This window comes from Nanorana parkeri, unplaced genomic scaffold, assembly GCF_000935625.1.
Source record: "Nanorana parkeri isolate BGI_ZX_2015 unplaced genomic scaffold, ASM93562v1 scaffold1747, whole genome shotgun sequence".
Taxonomy (NCBI): domain Eukaryota; kingdom Metazoa; phylum Chordata; class Amphibia; order Anura; family Dicroglossidae; genus Nanorana; species Nanorana parkeri.
In genome coordinates, this window is record NW_017308015.1 from 151,471 (window position 1) to 173,434 (window position 21,964).

Genomic DNA, 21,964 nt, shown 5'->3' on the forward strand with positions numbered 1-21,964 from the left:
ACTTTAACTGAGAAGAATCCCCTACACCCCTTGTGCTTAAATCTTTGCTCCACCAGCTTTAGGTGGTGGCTTCTAGTTCTTGTTATGGAGTTTATAGTAAAAAGTTTATGGCTGATGTTGCTATCCCCATTGAACATCTTGTACATCCAAATCATGTCCCCCCTTAATCGCCTAATTTCTAGCGTGAACATGTTCAAATTTAGCAACGTTGTCTCCTAGCTTTGGTCCTCCATCCCCTTAATTAGTTTTGTTGCCCTTCTCTGGACTCTCTCCAGCTCCAGGACATCCTTCCTGTGTATTGGTGACCAAAACTGGACCGCATACTCCAGATGAGGCTGAACTAGTGATCTATAAAGTGGCAAAATTATAGATTTGTCCCTACAGTACATTCCCTTTTTAATACAAGACAGTACTCTGCTTGCTTTGTTTATCACAGCCTGGCATTGCAAGCTATTACTCAATCTGTGGTCTACAATGACCCCCAGATCCTTTTCCATTTCTGACTTCCCTAGTGGAGTTCCCATTAATGTGTATTCCACTTGCCTATTTTTAACCCCCAAAGTGCATTACTTTACATTTATCAACATTAAACCTCATCTGCCATATAGTTGCCCACTCCCCTATTTAATCCAGGTCCTCCTTTAACCCCTTCGTGACTGACGACGTACAGTGTACGTCGCCAGCATCGGGGCTGTTTAAATGTGGCACTGTGTCAAACTCCTTCGAAAAATCCAGATACACCACATCCACGGACCTACCTCCATCCAGATCTCTACTTACCTCTTCATAGAATGTCAGTAGGTTGGTCTGGCAGGAACGGTCCTTCCTAAACCCATGCTGGTTATCATTTATTATACCATTTTCATGAACAAACACTACTAAGTAGTATTTTATCATTCCCTCTAACAGTTTGCATACTATTGATGTAAGACTGACTGGTCTGTAGTTCCCAGGCTGGCATCTTGACCCTTTTTTTGAATATCGGTACTACTGTAGCCTTCCGCCGGTCACTTGGTACTCTACAGTGTGTCATTGTTCTGGGGGTCCAGAACAATGACACACTGACACTTGGGGGTCCTTGCAAGACCATTGCATCTGCCCCTGGTGAGACCTCTGCATCTGCCCCTGGTGAGACCCTCAGCAGGTCAGCAATGCATTAGTGCTGGTTTATGGTCTGTCATGCATTAGTTCTGGTCTTTTAGTGAATTGGCCCACTATTTTGAAAATAGTGTGGTGAAATAATTCCTGTAACCCAATAATGTTTATCCAGGTAGGGCTTGTGGGTGGGGCTTGTATATGGTTGGAGCACAAGGGGTCCCCATATTCTTGTATTGCCCTTGGGCCCCATGTGTTGTCAGTCCGCCCCTGTATATATGCTATAACACTCAGTAAAAAAAAAATGCACTAAAAAAACAGAAAAAAGCGTTCACAGATAGATGTGATTTCCCTCTGAAGACCACTATGAAAAGCTCCTGCAAGTAGTAGCCTCTTCATTATGCACCACCGGGAGTTACAAAGTCAGATGTGAGTGTTGCCTACAAGTGACACTGTCACTGCTCAACACCTATTTACAAGAGTTATTGCCTGGACTGAGTACCAATATGTGTTATATCTATTTCAAAAAGGAGAGTTTTCCTCTAAACCAGGGGTCCCCAAACTTTTTAGTAGGAGCGCTATATAGTATATTTTACAAATTAAAAATATAGGACAGATTTAATAATTAATAAATAAAACTGAAATGAATAATTCCCCCTTACATTCAGGAGTGTCCAGCAGAGTCTCCTTTTACATGCGGGAATGCCCAGCAGAGCCCCCTCTTACATGCAGGAATGCCCAACAGAGCCCCCTCTTACATGCAGTAATCCCCAGCAGAGCCCCCTCTTACATGCTGAAATGCCCTGCAGAGCCCCTTTTACATGCATTAATTCTGCAGTTTCTGAGTCTGCTCTCCAACATTGTGATCGTGCCTCATATGTGACAGTTTCATTTTAATTCAACTCTCGCATTTTGTAAAAAATTTAGTGCTGTCAGAAAATGAGAATTATGCTCTTGGAGGTATTAAATAATGAAATAAATATGTATTAAATAATGCTCTATTGCATCAGTGTGAATGAAATGATGGCAGTGGGACCTTTTCTGATCTGGCAAGAAGAGAAGAAACACTTTACTGACCCATAAGCTGCAAACACTGCAGTTTGAGGAAGCCGTTAGTCCTAAACTTTGTACCTTCGAGAGTGCTCAGATCATATTGCTTAGCAATAGGTGTCTGGCTTATGGGAAGAGGTTGGTTGCTTATTAATGATTTAACTCAGAGTGTCATGTGCGTGCTGTAAAATGACAGGCGCCAGCTTGATCTTAATTACACAAAGATGGACAGAATGGATCCACACGAGGAGGAGGCAGAGGGTGAAATGTTCAATGTTTCTTTGGGAGACGAAAGTACAGGTAAAAGATCTTCCTGCTTCCCATAACTTGAGAGATCTAAGGATATAGTTATTTAACTAAAGATCATTGGTGTCCTGGCTTTGCAGCTAAATATACAGTAATAGTAAATTCTGAAATTTATACAACCCTGATAGCGCAGCCAGCCTTGTGACCTGGATTTTCTCTGTACAGGGGCTTGCATAAGGAAGACAAAGTCAAATTTAGGTATTTACACTAGCTGCATTTAAAAAGCATTTCTTGAAAAAAATATATACAGTATATATTATCTGCCCGGAGTTCAGCTTAAATTGTATTTTCTGTCATCTTTCTCTTTGTTTTCCACTAACAGTATTTGTTAAACCAGTTCCAGGCTGGGGGAGCCCAGAGCAGCTTTGCAGGTGTGGTGAGCTCGGGCTTCCAACCCACCCCACCGGCTTCACTTCTAAACAGGTTCCATGCTTTGGCAGTAGGCCTGGAGAGGAATCTATTTACATATCTTAGAGGAAGCCTCTGTTTCTTCCATGGTTCCAGTTCCAGTCCCAAGGAGGATCACATCACACACCTGGGGCCAATGCCACACCGGGCCCAGGCAATGTGTCAACTGCACCAGAGGAACCTACCCGGCCATTGCCACTGACTGACCTGCCACCACTAGACCACCACACACTCCTGCCCTGAACCAGCTGCTCCACTGGGTTCCCCAGGAATAGGCCACACTAATAGAAGAATAATGCAAACAGTCTATAGTCTTTCATTTCCATGGCCATTGTCAGTCCACGTCAGACTTACAGGAAGAACTGCTCTCTCAATAGTTTCCAGCTACACTGGTTAAACCCACTTGGAGCAGGAACAGCGTCATTGCCCCAAGGGGAACATCAAAATCTAGGAAGGTACATCTTGCTAGCTGTGGCTCTGTCTCTCCAATGAGGGCCCACAACAGGTTTGCACTGCTTCTTCCTTTCTCAGCTTCCTCAGCTTCCTACCACTGACTTCCCTGTGAATGTTCCTTCCCTGCTATATACTGTATATCCTCTAGCTGGAAGACAGCGACTCTTGGAGGGTAACTAAGGGTAGTACACTACTGCACCCTCATAGACAGTAATAGAGCCTTACAAGCAAGTCTACTTACAGGTGAGGTGTGGTTTATGTGTCATGGTTTCAGCTGCCGTTGTGATATGCTGGGCTTCTGGTGTGTTCCTATGCCTTTAAGGAGGTTGCGCTACCTCCTGGCGAACCTACACCCAATTTATCCTGTGCTCTAAGTATGCTCTCATAGATTAGAGTTAGGACCTCATTATACAGAGGGGCCTTGACGAGGCAGTGCAGTCTAAACATATTTTGCAAAAGTTGTGCAACTAAAACCTCTGTTTTTAACCTTAGTAATTAGACAGTGAAGGGGATTTATCAAAACTGGAGCAGATAAAATCTGGAGCAGTTGCCCATGGCAACTAATTGGCCTCTATCTTTCATTTTAAAATCTTAACTGAACAAACTGAAGAGAGAAGCTGATTGGTGGCCATGGATAGGTGCTTCAGATTCTGTCTGCTCCAGTTTTGATAAATTCCCCCCAATCTAGTTGCCTCCAGGATGGTAGAATGAAATAATGCCCACTGATTACTAACTAATGCTATTTTCGCCAACCTTTTAGCCCCATTTCAGCAATTTGAAAACTGCAATTTGTCAATCAACAAGATATCATATTTCTCCTGGGGCTTGTATAATACACCAGGTCTAAAGGAATATCCCTCTCTGTTTGGTAAGCATACCCAGAGGGATTCGAGTAGTTAATGTGTTTTTTTTTAATTAATGTTAGTTTTATGCTATTATTTACATAAATGCCAATTCCATCTCCCCTCTTTCCTACTTGGCTTGACTGTATAGTGAGTATCCTGGTATATATTTTTCAGTCATTTGAGTCCCTGAACCATGTCTCTGTAATCCGAAAAAGTCCAAGTTATCCCTAGACATACGAGCTGTTAGCCTATTTTGGGTGTACACTGTTCTATTTTTTTCGTTCAAACTGCCGGCTGAATGAAGAAAATAGAACAGATTCCTACATTAATGATTACGAGCGTTGATCAAGGTATCTCCTGTTGTTTACATTGTATTCTGACAGTGGTCGCTGGCTGCTGTCAGAATTACCCAAACAGAGTGAGCAGCTTATTAGCTGCTCGCTCTGTTCGGCCGAGAAATTTCTGACATGCTCCTTCAATCAGCTGATCGAGGGATGATGGTTGAAAGGGTGCAGCTCTTAATGAACCGGCCGGAATTCGAAGCATGTATACCAAGCTTTACAAAGCTTATTACCTAAACTATGAGCATTAGTGCACATGATGTGACAAACACTGCTATCTACTGTTGGAATTTTAATAGCAGAATATTTAACTACAATAACCACCAAACCAGCCAAGTCCTTAGAAACAGAAACCCTCACATTTGTTTTCACTGGCTGGGGAAAGAAATGTTCTGTATCAATTAAATCTCTGCCCCATTTCTGAGTTTAAAGGCATGTTCAAGAAAACTCCTGAAATCCATACTAAGTAACTTAGTACATGTATGTGTGAGGGATGCAGACCACCTCTTTCATACAGCTAATATCAGACCACCTGCTACCATCATGACTAACATACCCAAAATCTGCAATATGACTTTTTTGCAATATCAACATGTAAGACCACTAAATGTAAGACCACTTGATGGTAGCACCAGGTAAAAAAAAAACTTCTATCCATACTATCCATATCCTATCCATACCATTTCTTAAAGAAACGCCTATTACAGTTGAATCATCAAGAAGTTGACTTGTCTTTTCAAAAACCTCATCCGTGACACTTGCCTGGTTTTTTTTTTTTTAACAATGTATTTTTTTCGGTTTTCACAGGTAAAGGAGACATTGAATATAGGGTACAATACAAGTAACGTACGCAAATTATAATGTACATAAAAGTCCAAATTGGATACCATTACTATATGTCTGTCCCTATTAACAAATAGTGATCATAGGAAAGTTTTAGAAAAGGGTGAGAGGGAAGAAGAGCGGGGGAGAGGGGGTGGATTGGGTATCAGATCCATCGGTGTGATGCCACAGCTGGTTGTGGTGAAGAGTAGGTCAGTAGGGCAGCCGCCCGTTGTCAACTAGAGGCACTCCCGATTTTGAAATAGCAGTCTCTTATAGAAATCTAAGGGTGTCCCCGCTTAGGTCCGGGTGTTGATATAGCACCCAAGGTTCCCATATCATTAAGAACTTGGCATGTGTATCTTTCAGAATACTGGATAATCTTTCGTTAGTCATAATATTCTCTAATCTTGAAGTAAACTCGCAATATGGCAGGATTTGTTTTTTCCAGTTGTTTGCTAAGGTCAACTTGGCTGCCAAGAGGATCTGATGTGCTAGTGATCTTTGGGAGGCGGTTAGACCGGGTATGGTACTGTGTAGCAGAGCTTGAGTGGGATCCTTGGAAATGCGGGTGTGAAACAGACTGGAGAGTAAGCGAAAGATTCTAGTCCAAAATCGTGAGGCAAACGGACATGTCCACCAAGTGTGGAGCATGTCACCACTTGACTGGTTTTTAACATCAGATATAAAATGGACTTTTGTATGGAATGTATCCTTAAACAGTGCACTTCCTGGTATGTTAGTGTGCCTAGGCAAGCCCCCACCTTCAGCCCTATAGTTGTATATCGCCAGTGTGTAATCTAATACACTACTGATTCTGACTGCTAGTTTTAGCAGATTTTGGAGTGAGATTTGTGGATGTTATTGTTGTACTACTCACTGCTTTCCTTACTGGAGGCTTTGATGCGAGGAAGCAAAGCTCTGCCTCAACCTAGATGAATGCTCCCATACAGAGACACAGTGCAGAACAAGGCATGGTATGTCAGTAATGATGACTGCTCAGCTGCAGGAAGTCCACAGGCAATACTAATAACTAGTACTCTGTCCTTTGCTTGCACTATTATTTTGGGCACTTTTTCCAGAATTCAGGTACTCTAGAATCTGTACATATAGTTGAAATAGTGGTCCCTTGATATGGCTGACTGACCACTGTCAAGGGGAATTCTATGTGATTGCTAGGTCCAATTTTCCAATGTGTCCCCCTTCCCCCTTGCTAAAACACTAAGTTCCAGTTTAAAAAAAATCACATGCAGGGGGAAAATGTTACATAGTATGCTTACCTTTCCTCTGTCTATAGGCAAGGGTGATGTTATCATCCTTATTAAGAGATCTGGGGAATGTAGAGTAGCCCAAATATTGGAGTAGTCGCCATTTCCCTGGACCTCATTATCAGGGTGATGACAACACCTTCAAGGTAAATGTAAGTATATTAGCTTTTTCCCTCCAACTGGAAATATCTTTACACTGTAGTCATTATGGGCTACTATCTCTGTGGGACATGTCAAAAATATTGAGTCCATGGTATTCTGGTGCGAAAAGTGGGGAGATGATACTTGTTTTATTCAGCTATCAAACATTAGAGTTTATAGATGTTCCAAGAAGCTCCTGCTAGGGCTGCTCTGGGACAATCTGTCTTGAAAATAACCATATAACAGACATACTGTATAGTACACTGGTAGGGGTCACTTCTGTCAGGTGGTCTTGGCCTTTCTCAAACAGTTTGTGAGAATAAAAAGCAATCCCCCGGCTCTTGAGTGAGTTCATGTGCACAGTACTTTATTCACATAAATACATACTTCCATACATACATAGCATGATATCTGTGTCAAGATCCGGACAGATCTGTTGAGCCTGTTGTCCTCACAGACAGTACTAAGTGGATGATAAGAAGTTCCTACAAAAAAGAGGACAAACAATCTTGATTAGCCAAAAGCAATAGATTCCTTTCTTGTACCTGTGTAATATACTGTATATTCTAGCAATGCATGTTAGTGACACAAGGCACCATTTATTGTATCTCTTTTAAGTGGTCTATTACCATTGGTTTTACTGAGATAAATAATTTCTCATGTGCATAAAGTTTTACAGTAACTGTGAATCTTTCAGCAGAAAAAGTAGAATTGTCTGACCAACTTAGATTAATTTTGTTTCTTCCTTTCATGTGCATTCCCATGATTCAAATAAAATAAATGGACATAATTTTCAGAAGTTTCTGCCAGAACTGAAATTCTTAATTGGAAATGGATAAATCTGAGGTTGCATAATTACTTATCCACGGTGAAACTTGCTGATTTTGTAAGTGGAAGATAATGTAAAATGCACTGTCACAGACACCTACTCGGATCTGACAAAGACCTTCGAGGGGACATATAAAAAATGCAACAAGAAAGAAATAGATTAACACTGGTTCATCGTTAGAAATGACTGTAGGGTCAGTAATGGCCTGACCAAAATTATAAGCTTCCTTTTCTGTGCAAAGCTCTGGAGAAAACCCATTTAGCATAAATAAATGATCTTATGTGTAATATACCGATTACTTCAGCGAGCAAAGGATCCGTATTATGCATGGATAGAATTGGTCACTTTGAAGAATAATTAGAAATTCTTTCCAAGTACACTTACACAGGAGGCATAATGCAACACTGAAGACTGAAACACTAGCAGTGTTATTTATCACAATCTACAGCAGTGATAGTAATGGCTTTTTTTTATAAATATAAGAAATTCTGCACAAATTGAGGCATGAAAAATAGTCAGCACTTTTAGTATTATACCTTTGCTATGTGGGTCCTAGTGCAGCAATGATATGAGATGCAATGACATCATCAAACATTACTCACAGTGATGTCAGTGCCTATGTGTTTTTGGAACCTTATCATGCAGAGGTGCAGCATGTAGAGGACTCCAGAATCTCAGTGGCAGTCACACTTTAGCACTACCCACCCTCTGGGACAGGGTTTGCTCTGTACCCTTGGTAGACCATCAGTGAGAATATTTTAACATGTGTCATCCCACCAAAAAGAGTTCCCTCAGATGTCATGGTAAACTGGTAAGTTCCATGTGGACATCCATGTGGCTACTTTGATTAACTGTCTCCATTTTCCTGATATAAAGCAAAACTTGTTGCGGTTTTCTGCTATGGTGAAAGTAAGGACCATCCAGTGCTGATTGCTCTATAAGAGCAGTATAAATATAAGAAAGTAAAGAAATATTTACACCCCATTCACACCTAGGCATATTGTAATATGCGCGTATGTCGCGCGACCGTCACACGGTTTTTTTACCGCGATTCGCGGTAAAAAAGTAGCGCAACCGTCGCGAGATTCCGAAGGCTACTTGGTTGTATACCAATGGAAAACGCCCTACAAAACGGCCCAAAGTAGTCCCGGGACCTTTTCAGGCGTGGGCCGTTTTGTAGGGCGTTAGGGACGGGCGGAAATACGGCGAGGTGGGAACGAGGGCATTGACTACAATGCAATTTATATCTTTGACCGTTTTGTAGAGTGTTCGTCGAGTGTAGAACGCCCTACAAAACGGTCAAAACACTAGAATTCAACTTTAAAATGTTATAGATACTGCAATTAGGATCTACATTTGACAGCAAAAGGATTGTGCACTCATTTTTATTTTTTACATTGATGAAACTCGCTTCCTGTCCTCTCCTAGACAGTGATGAGGGATCAACAGCATACATAAAGCATTCCTATTCTTCTCACCCTTTATAAACCATTCCTATTCTACTACTTGAAGGATGACATAAAGTCTTTGTGATATCCCTTTTGCCTGTAGAGAAATACAGACCCTGTAGAAAGCAAGTCACTTTAATGCCACTTCATTCCCTTCTAGAGAAAGAGAAAGTGTACAGTTGTGTCACTAACAGAAACTGCACTGAACAGAAGTTATATTGCACTCCCAAGGATTTTATTGTCGATCAAAAAGGCCTAATGCAGATCCTAATAACTCAATTATTAAGCCCATGACAACCCTCCACCATTAAAATTTGTCTCTTAAAACACCACTTGATCAGGTACCCCAAATTCAGACCATCCATACTGGCAAAGCCTCCTGGTATTTATTCAGGACCCAATTTAGAGGTCTACCTATGAACCTTAATGCAAGGATATAACCGTTTATAAGCTGTAGTATATTAATCCACCTTCGCATGTAACAAGAGATCCTTGTAACGTGTCCTGTCAAAGTCCCTTGACTAACTCTCGACTAAGTTCTCACTGCTATACACTGAGTGGCCAGAATATTATGACCACCCCATCAGTACTTCGTTGGGCCACGAGATGACTCCACGAGATGGCTTAGCTGCGCCGCCTCGTGACTCCACGAGATGTTGAAAGGTGATGCGAGGAATCTGAAACTGCACTGTTGTCCTTCTGTTGTCTTGTACGAGTCTTGCCACTCTCCGTTCTGCCCTAACATTGACTAGTCGCTGATGGCCACAATTCGCACGTTCAGACCCAGATTTTTGGCTGACAGTCCAGTCTTTAAACACTTTAACAATGAGCCCCTCTTGAACATTTAACAAATTCTGCTGTTTTGCTGATACTCGCTCCATGGCTCCGAGCGCCAACAATCATCCCACGTTCAAAGGCTGTTAAATCGCGTTGTTTACCCATATCTTCAGAAAAATTCACTTTTACTGTCGTGGTGAACAACCTGCATCCCTATTTATAATGGTCTGGCCCTCTAGCAACTTCAGCGCAAAATTATAGCTAATTATAACTAATTTGCCTACAAACGTCAGGTGGTCATAATAATCTGGCCACTCAGTGTATTGAGCAGATATAACTCTGTCAGGCAAAGAAAGTTCCATAGTGCGGCCCACATTTTATGAATGGGTGGTAAATGCGGGGAGCGGTGTGTGTAGAGTATAGTGGATAGTGATATATGCTCTTCAATATCAATATGCATCTTTGAATTCACTGAGAGTGCACACATCAACAAATCATACACTTGCTTCATGGCTTCTTTTGACCAGTTTTTAAACATCAAGGGTTCCTGTCAATAAAATGTAGACATTTTATTCTATAATTTCTTCTGTGTATAATGACACCAACATTAAGGGGTGTGTTTATAAACCATTCACAGAGCCATTCATCCTGCATATCTCCGGGAATGTTCATTCTGTGGAGACAATAATAAACATTTTGTAGTAGTAGTTGTATGTAATCAGGAAATACTGCATTATGGCCAATAGATGGAGCTGAGGTGCCTTTGAAAAAAGTATGTATTTCCTATGAGCCTCAGCTTTATCTAATTTCCATAATCCAGTATTTTCTAGATATTACACCTAAAAAGAAAAAATGCTGAGAACATCTGTTTTTGCCTCCATTTGCACAGAAAGTATGTTCACAGAGATTTCACAGGACCAACAGCTCTGTGAATTGTTTATAAATACATGTATACAATTACTAAAGTTTTTAACTTGCAAGGTTGCTTTAACTGACATGATATGCAGACTAAAAGTCCCTCTTTAATTTGCTAAGAATGAACCAAAGTCACAATAAATCAGTGCAAAATTGCTATGCATTGCCACGTTAGCCTGTAGCTTTCAGGAGTGAGAATCACAGAGTATGGTTGTGGTGTATATATATCTGAGCCTTCTGAGTCTGCGTTTCTGAGGAGGTTAGTGCTTGGCCATCCATGCCTGGTCACCAGAATAGTCATGTAGTCTTTGCTTTGTCCTTACAATTCCTTGGTGACTCTCATATGCAAGCTGACCCTAGGAGGCCCTCTCCTAAGGTCTCCAGTAATAGTAAGTGATGAGATCCATAGACAATATAGCCATTAACTAAGGACAGTTTATATCTAATCTTGTGGTAAGGTTGTAGAACAGTGCTTATTTTCCTTATTTTTCCATTTGCTTTGCAGAATGTCCCATAATTATACTTGTACTGTGCATGCAAGGGAATCTTATTTGAAATCAGATGCCGAAACTACATCTATATCAGTAAATGTAACAAGTTCAACATTCTTATCCTGTGTAATAGGAGCTATAGGTGAGGGTAACCATGACAAACAATCAGCAGTAACACTTTTCAATCCCAGTTTGTGATGTATTGTTTAATTAAAAATGAGTAGTCTTGCTGACAATCTGTCTACATGTATTCCTTCTTACCCCACCCCAGTCCCTTTGCGGTAAGCAGTGTAGTTAAAATAATTTTGTTGGTCCACAAGGTAACTTTTGACACCACAGTAAACTATCGACACCACAGGTATGTTGTCCATTTTTCTGTAGCCTAAACACCCACAAGGACTTCTTTTTCTTTTTCAATACTTTTGTTCTTCTTCTCTAGGGGTTCTGGGTGCAAAAGTTTTCTGTGCTGGTTATGTGTTTAGATGAAGCACGGAGATCTTAAGGAATGCTGAATTAAGTTTTACTTGCTTAGAAGAAAGTTGCACACATGTATATAGAAATACAGCATCAAATAGGAAACATATAAATCATAAATAAACAAGCATAAGCATAGAGACTGAAATTACACTAGGGCACCATCTAGTTCTCAAAATACATAGTTACAGCACATTAGCATAAGCTGTTGTATTTCCAACACCCCTTTTCAACAACATATGCATTGCTATATGATGTTTTGCTTCTCTCGAAGGAAACTGTGATGATCACTTGGCAATGGCTTGGTAAATGCATCCGCAGTCATTTCTTCTGATGAGCAATATTGCATGTCGTTAATAGCTTACACTTGAGTGTCCCTTAGCAGATGATACTTCATGTCGATCTGCTTGGTTCTAGGGTTGACTCTTTCTGATTGTTTCAGATTTATACATCCCTGGTTATCATCAAAGATTGGGATGGGGTTTGACATGTGTTTGCCCATGTTCATTAAAAGCTGGCAAATCGTTATTACTTCTTGACAAGCATGTGCTGCTGCTATGTATTGAGTTTCAGTTGAGGAAAGTGCAACAGTTGTTTGCTTTCGGCTACACCAACTTATATTTCCTTCTCCGTATTGGAAGATGTAACCACTTGTGGATTTGTAGTCTGTGCGGTCTCCGGCCCAATCGGCATCCATATAGCCAACTAGTTTTGGATTTGATGTTGCTGGTAGTCGTAGTTTCATCCTATTTGTTCCTTTTAAGTATTTTATTACCCTCTTTACTGCGTTTGTCATGCTGACAGGGTGCTGTGACTTTTCTAGCGAGTAAACCCACCGCTGCCGCTATGTCTGGTGTTGTCACAGTAACAATGTATAGTAGCTTTCCGATTGCTCTGCGGTACATGTCATTGTTGGGTAGCAAGTTTTGTGCTTCATTGCTCTTTTGGTAGCCTGGTTCCATAGGTGTTTACTTCCTTTGTATCTTGCATGTGGAATTGTTCCAAAGTTTCTGCAATTTTCTGACTTTGGTTGACAAGATAGCTTCCATCTTTTTCCCTCTCTATTTGAATTCCTAGATAGTGACTGATGTTCCCTAGCTCTTTAATTTCAAAGTTTGTAAACTATTTGACTACAGTCCCCTTATTGTTCAAACCAGTTATAATGTCATCAACATAAATTAGGATGTATATCCATCTGTCTTCTTGATCCATGGAATAAAGACAGGGATCTGCTTTTCTTCTTGTAAATCCCTCTTTTTTGAGTATTTCATTCACTTTCTCATTCCACATTGTTGCAGATTGCTTGAGTCCGTAGGTGCTGTTGCGGAGTTTACACATGAGGTTGTATACTTGTTCAAACCCTGGTGGTTGCTCCATGTAGAGATCTTCCTTAATGTCTCCATATAGGAAAGCAGTTTTAACGTCTAGGTGTCTCATCTTCATGCCCTTACCAGCTGCTTTGCTAAGGAGGGTTCTGATGGTGAAGTGTTTTACGACAAGAGCGAATGTTTCATCATAATCTTCTCCAAATTTCTGGGAGTATCCCCTGGCAATTAAGCTGGCCTTGTATTTGTGGATATTTCCTTCTGTATCAAGATTTACCATAACAGTCCATTTGCTTCCTTTAGTTCTGCGCTCTCTGTGATGCATTTTGGTATTTTTTCTATGTCTTGCCATGATGTTGGTTCAAGTATGCTATGTGTTTTAGCAGTATATTACAACTTGCAAGGTGGTGCTCCCTTTTTTGCTTGAGTGGATCTTCTAATTTCAGGTTGTTCAGCAGAATTCAACTTGGAATTTGAGTTATCCATTGTGAGTTCCACCTCTTGTTCTGACTCCTGTGTTGCTTCATTTTGCTCAGCTTCCTTTGCTGGTTCACACGGGAGCAAATTTACTTCACAACTCTCCGGGATCATTGTTTCTGGTGATGGGTTCTCATCTAAATAAACACTGTGACTTATTGTCACTCTGTCAGTCTTCGGGTTTAGAATTCTATACCCTTACTATGTTCACTATAGCCCACCTGAATACCTTCAATGGCTGTGTTCTCCAACTTTCATCGCTTCTCCTTTGGAATATAGACTTAACTATACATCCAAACACTCTAATGTGCCCAAAGCTAGGCTTTGATCCATGCCACATTTCAAATTGGGTGCTTTCAATGGCTTTTGAACACAGTCTGTCCTTTCGGTATGTTGCAGTCATAACTGCTTCTCCCCAGTACTTCTTACTTAGGTTGGCACCTGACAGCATGCATCTGGCCATTTCTATAAGAGTGCAATTTTTCCGTTCTGCTACATCATTTTGCTCAGGAGTGTATGTTGTGGTTGTCTGGTGTACTATACCTTGTTTCTTCAGATATGATTCCACTTACTTACTGCATTATTCCCCTTCATTGTCTGTGCATATAATTCCTGGTTTACACTGGAATGTGTTGCTGGACATGGCTACAAACTCTTGAAGTATTTCTGATGTTTCATTCTTGTACTTCAGCAGATAATTTGTTGTGCACCTGAAATAATCATACATGAAAGTCAGTAGATATCTGTTCCAGCCTGATGTGGGAGTTTCATTGGTCCCCACACATCGCTGTGTATGAGCTCCAAGGGGTGGGTGGTCTTTCTTTGCGTGGCCTGTAGAAGTGTAATTCCAAAAGATGTCACCAGCACTCCAAGAGTAGATTCAATACATTTTAATGACAACGGTCATTCAAAATCACAAGTACTTTCGGGGCCACGTTGGGTCCCCGTCATCAGGCTCAGAATGTAGAAGTGTGGTACATGTGGCCTTTGCATGTCATGAGCATTTGGCAGGGCATGACAGTTATATATATTCTGATAAGCCGCTCTTTATAATGTCTTTTATGGCTTCTGGGTTTTGGTGTCATCTGTGCCATAGACGGATACATTTGTTGTGTGGATTATGAGTGGCTGTCTTGGCTTGTTCATCTGCGGCGATGAGTCTGTATAGGTGTTCATCCAAATTTCCTTTTGTGAGGATTTGCTTATTGTTTTGGATTGTACATTCATCACCTCTGAATTGAACTGTGAGACCATTATTAGCATGAAGCCTATGTCTGGGGCATACAGTACATTTTTCACAAGGATTCTCTGTTTGCCCCTGACGGTGTGATGCAGTTCAAGAATTCTTGACCTTTACCTTCTGCTGTAATACTTTTCTCGTTTGCTTGGAAGACTTTGTCCTTTGCATTGAAATCAATTTCTGTGAAGAAGGTTTCATCGCTTGTCATGTGACTCATTGCACCTGAGTCAATGTGGTATACTGTTCTGAGTCACTTTAAAGATAGCACTCCATAATGTGCCTGCAGTTTTCTTTGCAGCTGCCTTAACTCTTTCTCTTGTAGGTGCCTCTTGCTTTCTCTGCTCGGCTTTCCAGATTGAACAATCCTTTTTCAGGCAACCAGTCTTTTTACAGTGAAAACCCGCTCTGCTTTCTTTGTTTTGCTTTGTATTCTCATGCACATTAAGGACTTTCTCGTTTTCTTCATGGTGCATATTTTCTTTCCTTCTGTCATATTCATCGATTAATTTTCCTTTGGCGTATTCTACTGTTCCTGCTCAGGTCTAGTTTCTAAAGCATTAATAAGACCACTGTATGACTCTTAAAAGGCTGCATAGCAGTAATGTTACCACGTGGTTAGCTTTAATTTTCTCTCCACTTGCACATAGCTGTTCTATGATTTACAGCATGATCATGCATTTCCTGGCCTTTTTCTAGCCTCATCTTATATAGCTTTCGCAGCAGATATAGTTTACTGTTTAGCAGTGACGTGCGGTACCTTCGCTTCCTGGTGAGGCATTCCCCAGCTCCGCCCCCAGCATGCCCCGCTCCAGGATGCCAAAGCCCCACACATATCCAGACGAAGCCCCACCCCCATCCCGACAAAACCCCGGCTAGTGGAAAGGAGGGAGGAGGAAGGGAGGGGCCTCCCTGTCCCTCACTTGCTCGTCACTGCTGAGGCATCGAGATCGATGGCCTCAGTGGGTTTTTTTTTTTGGTTGGACAGCTTGGACCTATGGCACTTTGCCATTGGTCCAAACCATCCACAGAGATTACGTCTCTAACAAAGAGTAGACGCTGTGACAGCTCTTGCCTCACTAGTTAGGTTACACAAGCAGTGGGGAAGCCCACTGCTGTGTAACCTAACTACCTGTCAAAAGCCGGATGCAGAGGTGCCTGTAATTAACAGGCAGCACTCCGTCCATGACAGGTTACACAGCGGGGAGGCTTTCCCTGCTGTGTAACCTGTTACAAGCCAATCTGAATGGAGCAAAAGTTGTCAACTTCAGACGTGAAGCTGACAGCTTTTTCCTCCGTAATATTAGGTGAGGTTCTGCCTCACCTGCCTCCCCTGACCGCACGCCCCTGCTGTTTAGGTTTGAATGCTCATGCAGTTTTTGTATTGACATCCACATACCTTCAGCTGTATTTTCTTGTCTGATGTGGATAAGCTAGTCGTCTTCCACTAGCAGACTTATAAATGCTTTTGTTGAATATTCTTCTTGTCCCATTCCTCTGTGGGTCTATTACTGGGTCTGTCTGTACTCAGTACTTGTCACAAGTCGTCTTTGCTTAGCAGCATTTTAAGCTTGAACTTCCATAGCTGGTAGTTGCTATTGTGATTGCAAACTTCATATCTGAACTACTTGCCAAATTTCAGCAGCTTGGATGCAGCATTTGTTGACTTGCAGTATTCGGTTATGTGTTTAGATGAAGCACTGAGATCTTGAGGAATGCTGAATTGAGTTTTACTTACTTAGAAGAACATTGCATACATGTATATAGAAATACAGCATCAAACAGGACACATATAAATCATAGATAAACATGCATAAGCATAGAAACTGAAATTGCAATACAGTGCCATCTAGTGCTCAAAAAACATAGTTACATTACATTAGCATAAGCTGTTGTATTTCCAAAATTCTGCATCTGATCTGCATGGCATTAGAAAGGACCAAGACTTTAGCCTGAATCATCTGAGGTTACAACCAAAAGTAGAGAAGGATCAAGTAATGCTAATGCTGGACTGCATACCTGAGCTATTTTACTGTTTCAAAGCTGTGCTGGGTGGTCTCTCACTAGACCATGTTTGCATTTCCATGTAGTAATTCTCTGAACGGCTCCACAGCTGAGGCATAATTGTGGATACATTTGGAATATCATGAAGTAATACCTAAGAAAACATGTAAGGTCTAAACATTTAGATGGAGCATGTGCTTGTAAGACAGTTCACATAATCAGGATCAGGCAATGACTCTGTCTAAAGCAGCATTTAGAAATATTCAGTGTTAGTCCTGCAGATTAATTAAGAACATTTTTAAGGCGTTTTACATGGCAATGCAGAGTTGAGCTGTATATAATTATATCTTTCAGATAGCACTGTAAACCAGGTACTTTCCTGAGGATTTAAAACATCACACTTTAAAACATAACTGGTGTGTGGAAACAAACCTATAAGGTATATGTTTGAAACTGAACTGGCCCTTATGAGTAATAGGGTCCCTACTTATCCAGCAAAACTGGATGACTTTTGAATATCCAAGGTAGAAAAGAATTTAGCTCTTGCGAGTTCTGAAATACTTCCTCAATATGTAGCAGGGGGCGACTATCAATAACAACAGCTTTATTTAGTTCACAAATGTCAACACACAATCTAATGCCTTTTGTTTTCTTCATTGTCATCTAAACAGAATATACCCATTCAGATGAATACATTTTTTCAATCACATCTTGTTCTAGAATTTTGTTTTTTAAATGTAACTTCACTCTCATTTTCTACTTGCCATTATATTGCTCCTTCTCCATTTGGTGATTTTTTTTTTTAGCAATGCAAATACCTAAATGCCTGTTTTTAGCAAATACCAGCCCGCACTCCCTCCTTTCTCACCTAGGTGAGAATGATGTAATCCACAGTTGTCCGCAGTCTTCTGGTATATTCGTGGTACTCATCCCAGGAGGCTTTGGGGAAATCTATAATAGATGTGCATGAACCCGGAAGAGACAGCTGGCTCCTGATGGCATAGGAAAAGAAGATGGCAGCACGGGACCATGTGTGCAGCAGCCAAGAGGTAGACTACAGGAGAACAATACTGGATTAGCTGGGCATGTATGTTCAATCAAGATAACCCAGCAATGAAGGTAAGAAAAGTATGAAATGAAATACATTAAATGGGGGTTAAGCTCTTCTTTAAGTAATTGAGAAAAAGTTTCTCTTAGGGCATATTCAACAGGACCAGCTTTCCACCTGGTATTCTTAGAATCCCCATCATCCCAGCGTTGTGCTCTCTTTTTCCTTGTTCTCTGCCTGCATTCCCTCTGCTCAGCATGCCAGTGCCATCTTGTGAAGGCCTATCTGACGGGCACAGCTTCTCCCACTCTTAGCATCTCCAACCAGTATCAAGAGACCATACAGATAGGCAGGGGGTTAGCAGGAATGCAGAGACACCAGCTTGATGGCTCTGGATCGCTAAGAGTCCCAGTAGAGGATCTGGTAGCAGGACTATCCGTGGAAGATAGAGTGGTGCACATCCATTCACATGGCAGCTCAGGAGAGACCCCGCTTATTGTAGCCAGGAAGTAATGAAATGTATTTTGAGAAAATGAACAGTATACCTGAGGTGTATTCAATCAGGTGTATGAATTTACAAAAACAGGAGCAGAAAGATCCTGGAGCAACTGTGCATACTAACCAATTGGCTTCTATCTACAGCTTGTTCAGTTAAAGTAGCATTAAAGGTAAAAAATGCCCAGTACCTTTTTGACTCCCCCATTCCCCCCACACTTACCTGTCACCGCTGCTTGTCACCGCCACCAGTCCCCACAGCGATCCTCTGTCCCGAACTTCCTGGTTACGTCGTGGGAGACCTGTGAGGCGGAGAGGAGGGGTGTGGCCTGCTGCAGGTCTGTGTGTGTCTATGAACGAGCACGCACGGGTGCCTCCACAGAAGTTGTTTAGCTTAGCTGATGGCACGAGGTAGGGGGAAGGGGGTGATGCAGTGACCCACTAGAAAACAAGGAATTGAAAGATTAAAAAAAAAAAAAAGATCTCCAATAAAGAAGGTTGAAGAAAATAGGTCACCAGCACTCCATAAGTTAAAATGAATGAGTCCTTTTAATGGACAATGATGTCACAGAAATCCAACATGAGCCGACGTTTCGGGGGCCACACAGGGTCCCTTCTTCAAGGCAAGAGATGTGACCACACATCATATTTTCTTCAATCTTGTGTTTTGCACGGTGCCATCCGTGAAGTTACTTCGAGCACCATTTATTTGATTGTTGGCCGGGACTGCTGAAAGGTGTGCGGAGGGCACCTCCATCAATTGCTCCAATAAAGAAGGCCTTCCAGTTATAAAAGTTAACAGAAAACGCTAAAGCTTTTTTTTTTTTATCACTTTAACCCCTTCATGACTGAGCTTGTTTTTGGTTTCTGTTCGTAAATGACTGACACACTTTTGACATTTTTGCTGTGTGATTCTTCCACGTCAGTAATATACTTTCTTACAAAGTGCACCCACACATATTATATATTGTTTTTTAGAGGACAGATAGGGCTATATATTTATATCACATATGTGTGTCTAACGCCTCACTTAGGACAAATACAAATTAAAAAAAGAGGAAAAAACGTAAAAAAAAACTTTTTTTCCCAGTTTTGATTTGTAGTATTTTTTTTTAACAAAACCAGCACAGCTAAAAAAAAATGCAATACATACATTCATTTATTTGTCCCTTATTTTTAATTTTTTTACACTTTTCACTATTTTTTTTAATTTATTTACACTTTTCACTTTTTTTATACTGACAAATTTTATTTATTTAATTATATCAGGCAGTCATTGTGAATTAATCTCACTATTACTGCTTGATAAATTAATACATTTTTTTTATTATCAGGCTGCTTCAAACTTCAGAACAGCCGATAATAAGTTAGTGACACTGATCCTGCAGCAGTTCAGGATTCAGCTGTCAGTGAATGTTTCAGAAAACTTAAACATTCTACTTTCAAGAATAGATACATTATGTGTCTAATACATAACATTTTGTATCTATTCTTGAAAGTCAAAATAAAAAAAAAAAAAAAGCCAGTATAGCTTGAGAGAGATATCTCTCGATCTATACGAGCTGTCAGAATGCCGGCAAAAGCCGACATGTGTCTCTGCTTTGCTGTGACTCTCAGACACCCGATATTAAGGTATCGGGTGTCTGAAAAAGGTTAACCCTTTCAGTAATGGATCTCTAGATAGTTAGACATCTATTACTGAAAGGTAACCGCTGATTCTCAGCGGTTAGCAGCCTTCTAGTGCAGCAAATAACTCGTCACGTACAGTGTACGTGACGAGTCATTTGGTCCCTTTGTGGCTGGACGTACAGTGTACGTCTCCCGTCACGAAGGGGTTAAGCTTTGAAAATATAAGCTAGGGGCTGATTTGTTGCCATGCACAGTTGTTCCAGATTTTGTGTGGCTCCATTCTTAGTAAATAACACTCAAGGAATCTTAGTGGCAGTATAAAACTGGGAATTTTTAGTGGGAAATGTAAACACAACTAACTAGCCCTTTCATGGCAGGGACAGATTTCTGTGGGCAAAGGAAAATGTGCCATAGTGTTGCATATGTCACCAGCAGATTGATGTCTAAAGGGTGAAATATTTCCATTTAGAACCACCAACCCAACATATCTTGTTAGAGCTGGCTCAGACAAATACCCTACAGCCCAGCACTCCCCTGCTTAGTGAGCATCTAAGCATGGCCAATATGGTAATAGCCCATCAATGTGTCGGATGGCCTCTCAGATAAAAAGAGAAGTTTCGAGTTGTGAGGGGTTAAGCACTGACCTACATAGTTACATAGTTAAAAAAGACCCAAATCCATCATGTTCAACCTATAGAGAAAAATATATATTAAAAAATCTTCATGAACAGAACCCTATGCCCACAGATACCCACAGACATCATGGATAAAGTCGCTCTTTGTGTAAAAAAAGGGCCTTGGGTTTCAAAGCTCCTAGGGTGCTCTAGTAGGATTGTGCAGGTATGTGCCTGTGTTCCATCTCTAATACCAGTTTAGGTACTTTATAGTAGCCATAAGTATACTTTAAGACCAACAGATTTACAAAAATATGAAAAAAGTCAGTGCTCCAGCAACTAGATAAGGCTGCAATAAAGTCCAGACATGAGCTGAAAAGCACACTCCAGTAGTGGTAAAGCCTGCTGATCATATGTAGCATCATCTAACCTTAGCCTAGAATCCTTCCCCTGTAGGGGGAAGAATCCTTCCCCTGTTATGTTTTGTAATTTTAAAGGGGCTTCTTTCTTCAATAATACTACAATATCTGAATCTATGGAAAAGTCATGAACAGAAAAGCAAAACTGTACTGTATCTATAAGGTGTGGAAAATATCAGAGAATATTCTTCTGAGAGGGTTGTCATAAAACCCATCACTTGTGCTCCTCTCCTGCTTCCCTTGACATGTGCACCAGCCTGGAACAACTCTCTATGTCTGTGTGCAGAGAATTGCTGGCACTACCCTCCCCAAACATTTCAATAAATACAGTGCACAATATTCTTAACACAGGATAATACACACAATGCCAGCAAAATGTCTTGTAGATTAACCTGTCGGGGTGTTCCTAAGAAGCAATGCTATAAAAAAAGGCTGATGTTAGTTAACAGTTACAGCTAGAAACAAAATGGGGATCTCAAACTGTGATTCCGTGTCCTGTAATTACAGGTGGGTGGAAATAATGCTTCTCAAATGTTGAGCTTGCTGTACTGCAAGGAAACCGCCACCTCCTGCCTGATTGCATGATGACTCAGTTCTGTGACTCTCCTGCTAGCTGTTCAACTGCTGGCAAGTCACATACCTGCACAGTGCCATCGTATTTTCTTGGAAGAATTTGCTTCGATATTCATGGCATGATAATGCTGGCATTGATTTGCCTGATATGCAATGAATAACTTCTATGTTCTGTCTTCAGAGAACCCCACTTGGAACTGATTATTGTGATGCAGAAACCATGTTTCCTTCTATTTGCCAGTTTTGCTATCTGCAAAGGATGCAGTATCACTACTAAGTTATATACCTACAACTGAATTATATTATGTTTTTCTATTTTGTGTCTGCTTTAAACATTTAGCCCAGTAGAAAGGAACAGGGTGGATTTAGTAAATAACTAATAATTAACTCCCTGATATATATGTATGTATACAGTGTGTATATATATATATATATATATATATATATATATATATATATATATATATATGTATATATATA

General features: G+C 40.8%; 1 protein-coding gene across 1 annotated transcript in view; it reads left to right on the top strand.

The window, feature by feature from the left end:
• Positions 1 to 2,331: 2,331 nt before the first annotated feature.
• SCOC (short coiled-coil protein) overlaps positions 2,332 to 21,964 on the top strand; it is a 55,143-nt gene continuing 35,510 nt past the window's right edge. The window contains exon 1 of the mRNA XM_018571382.1: positions 2,332 to 2,445. Coding sequence (XP_018426884.1) covers positions 2,370 to 2,445 — 76 coding nt within the window. The 5' untranslated portion in view covers positions 2,332 to 2,369. The remainder of the gene's footprint in view (positions 2,446 to 21,964) is intronic.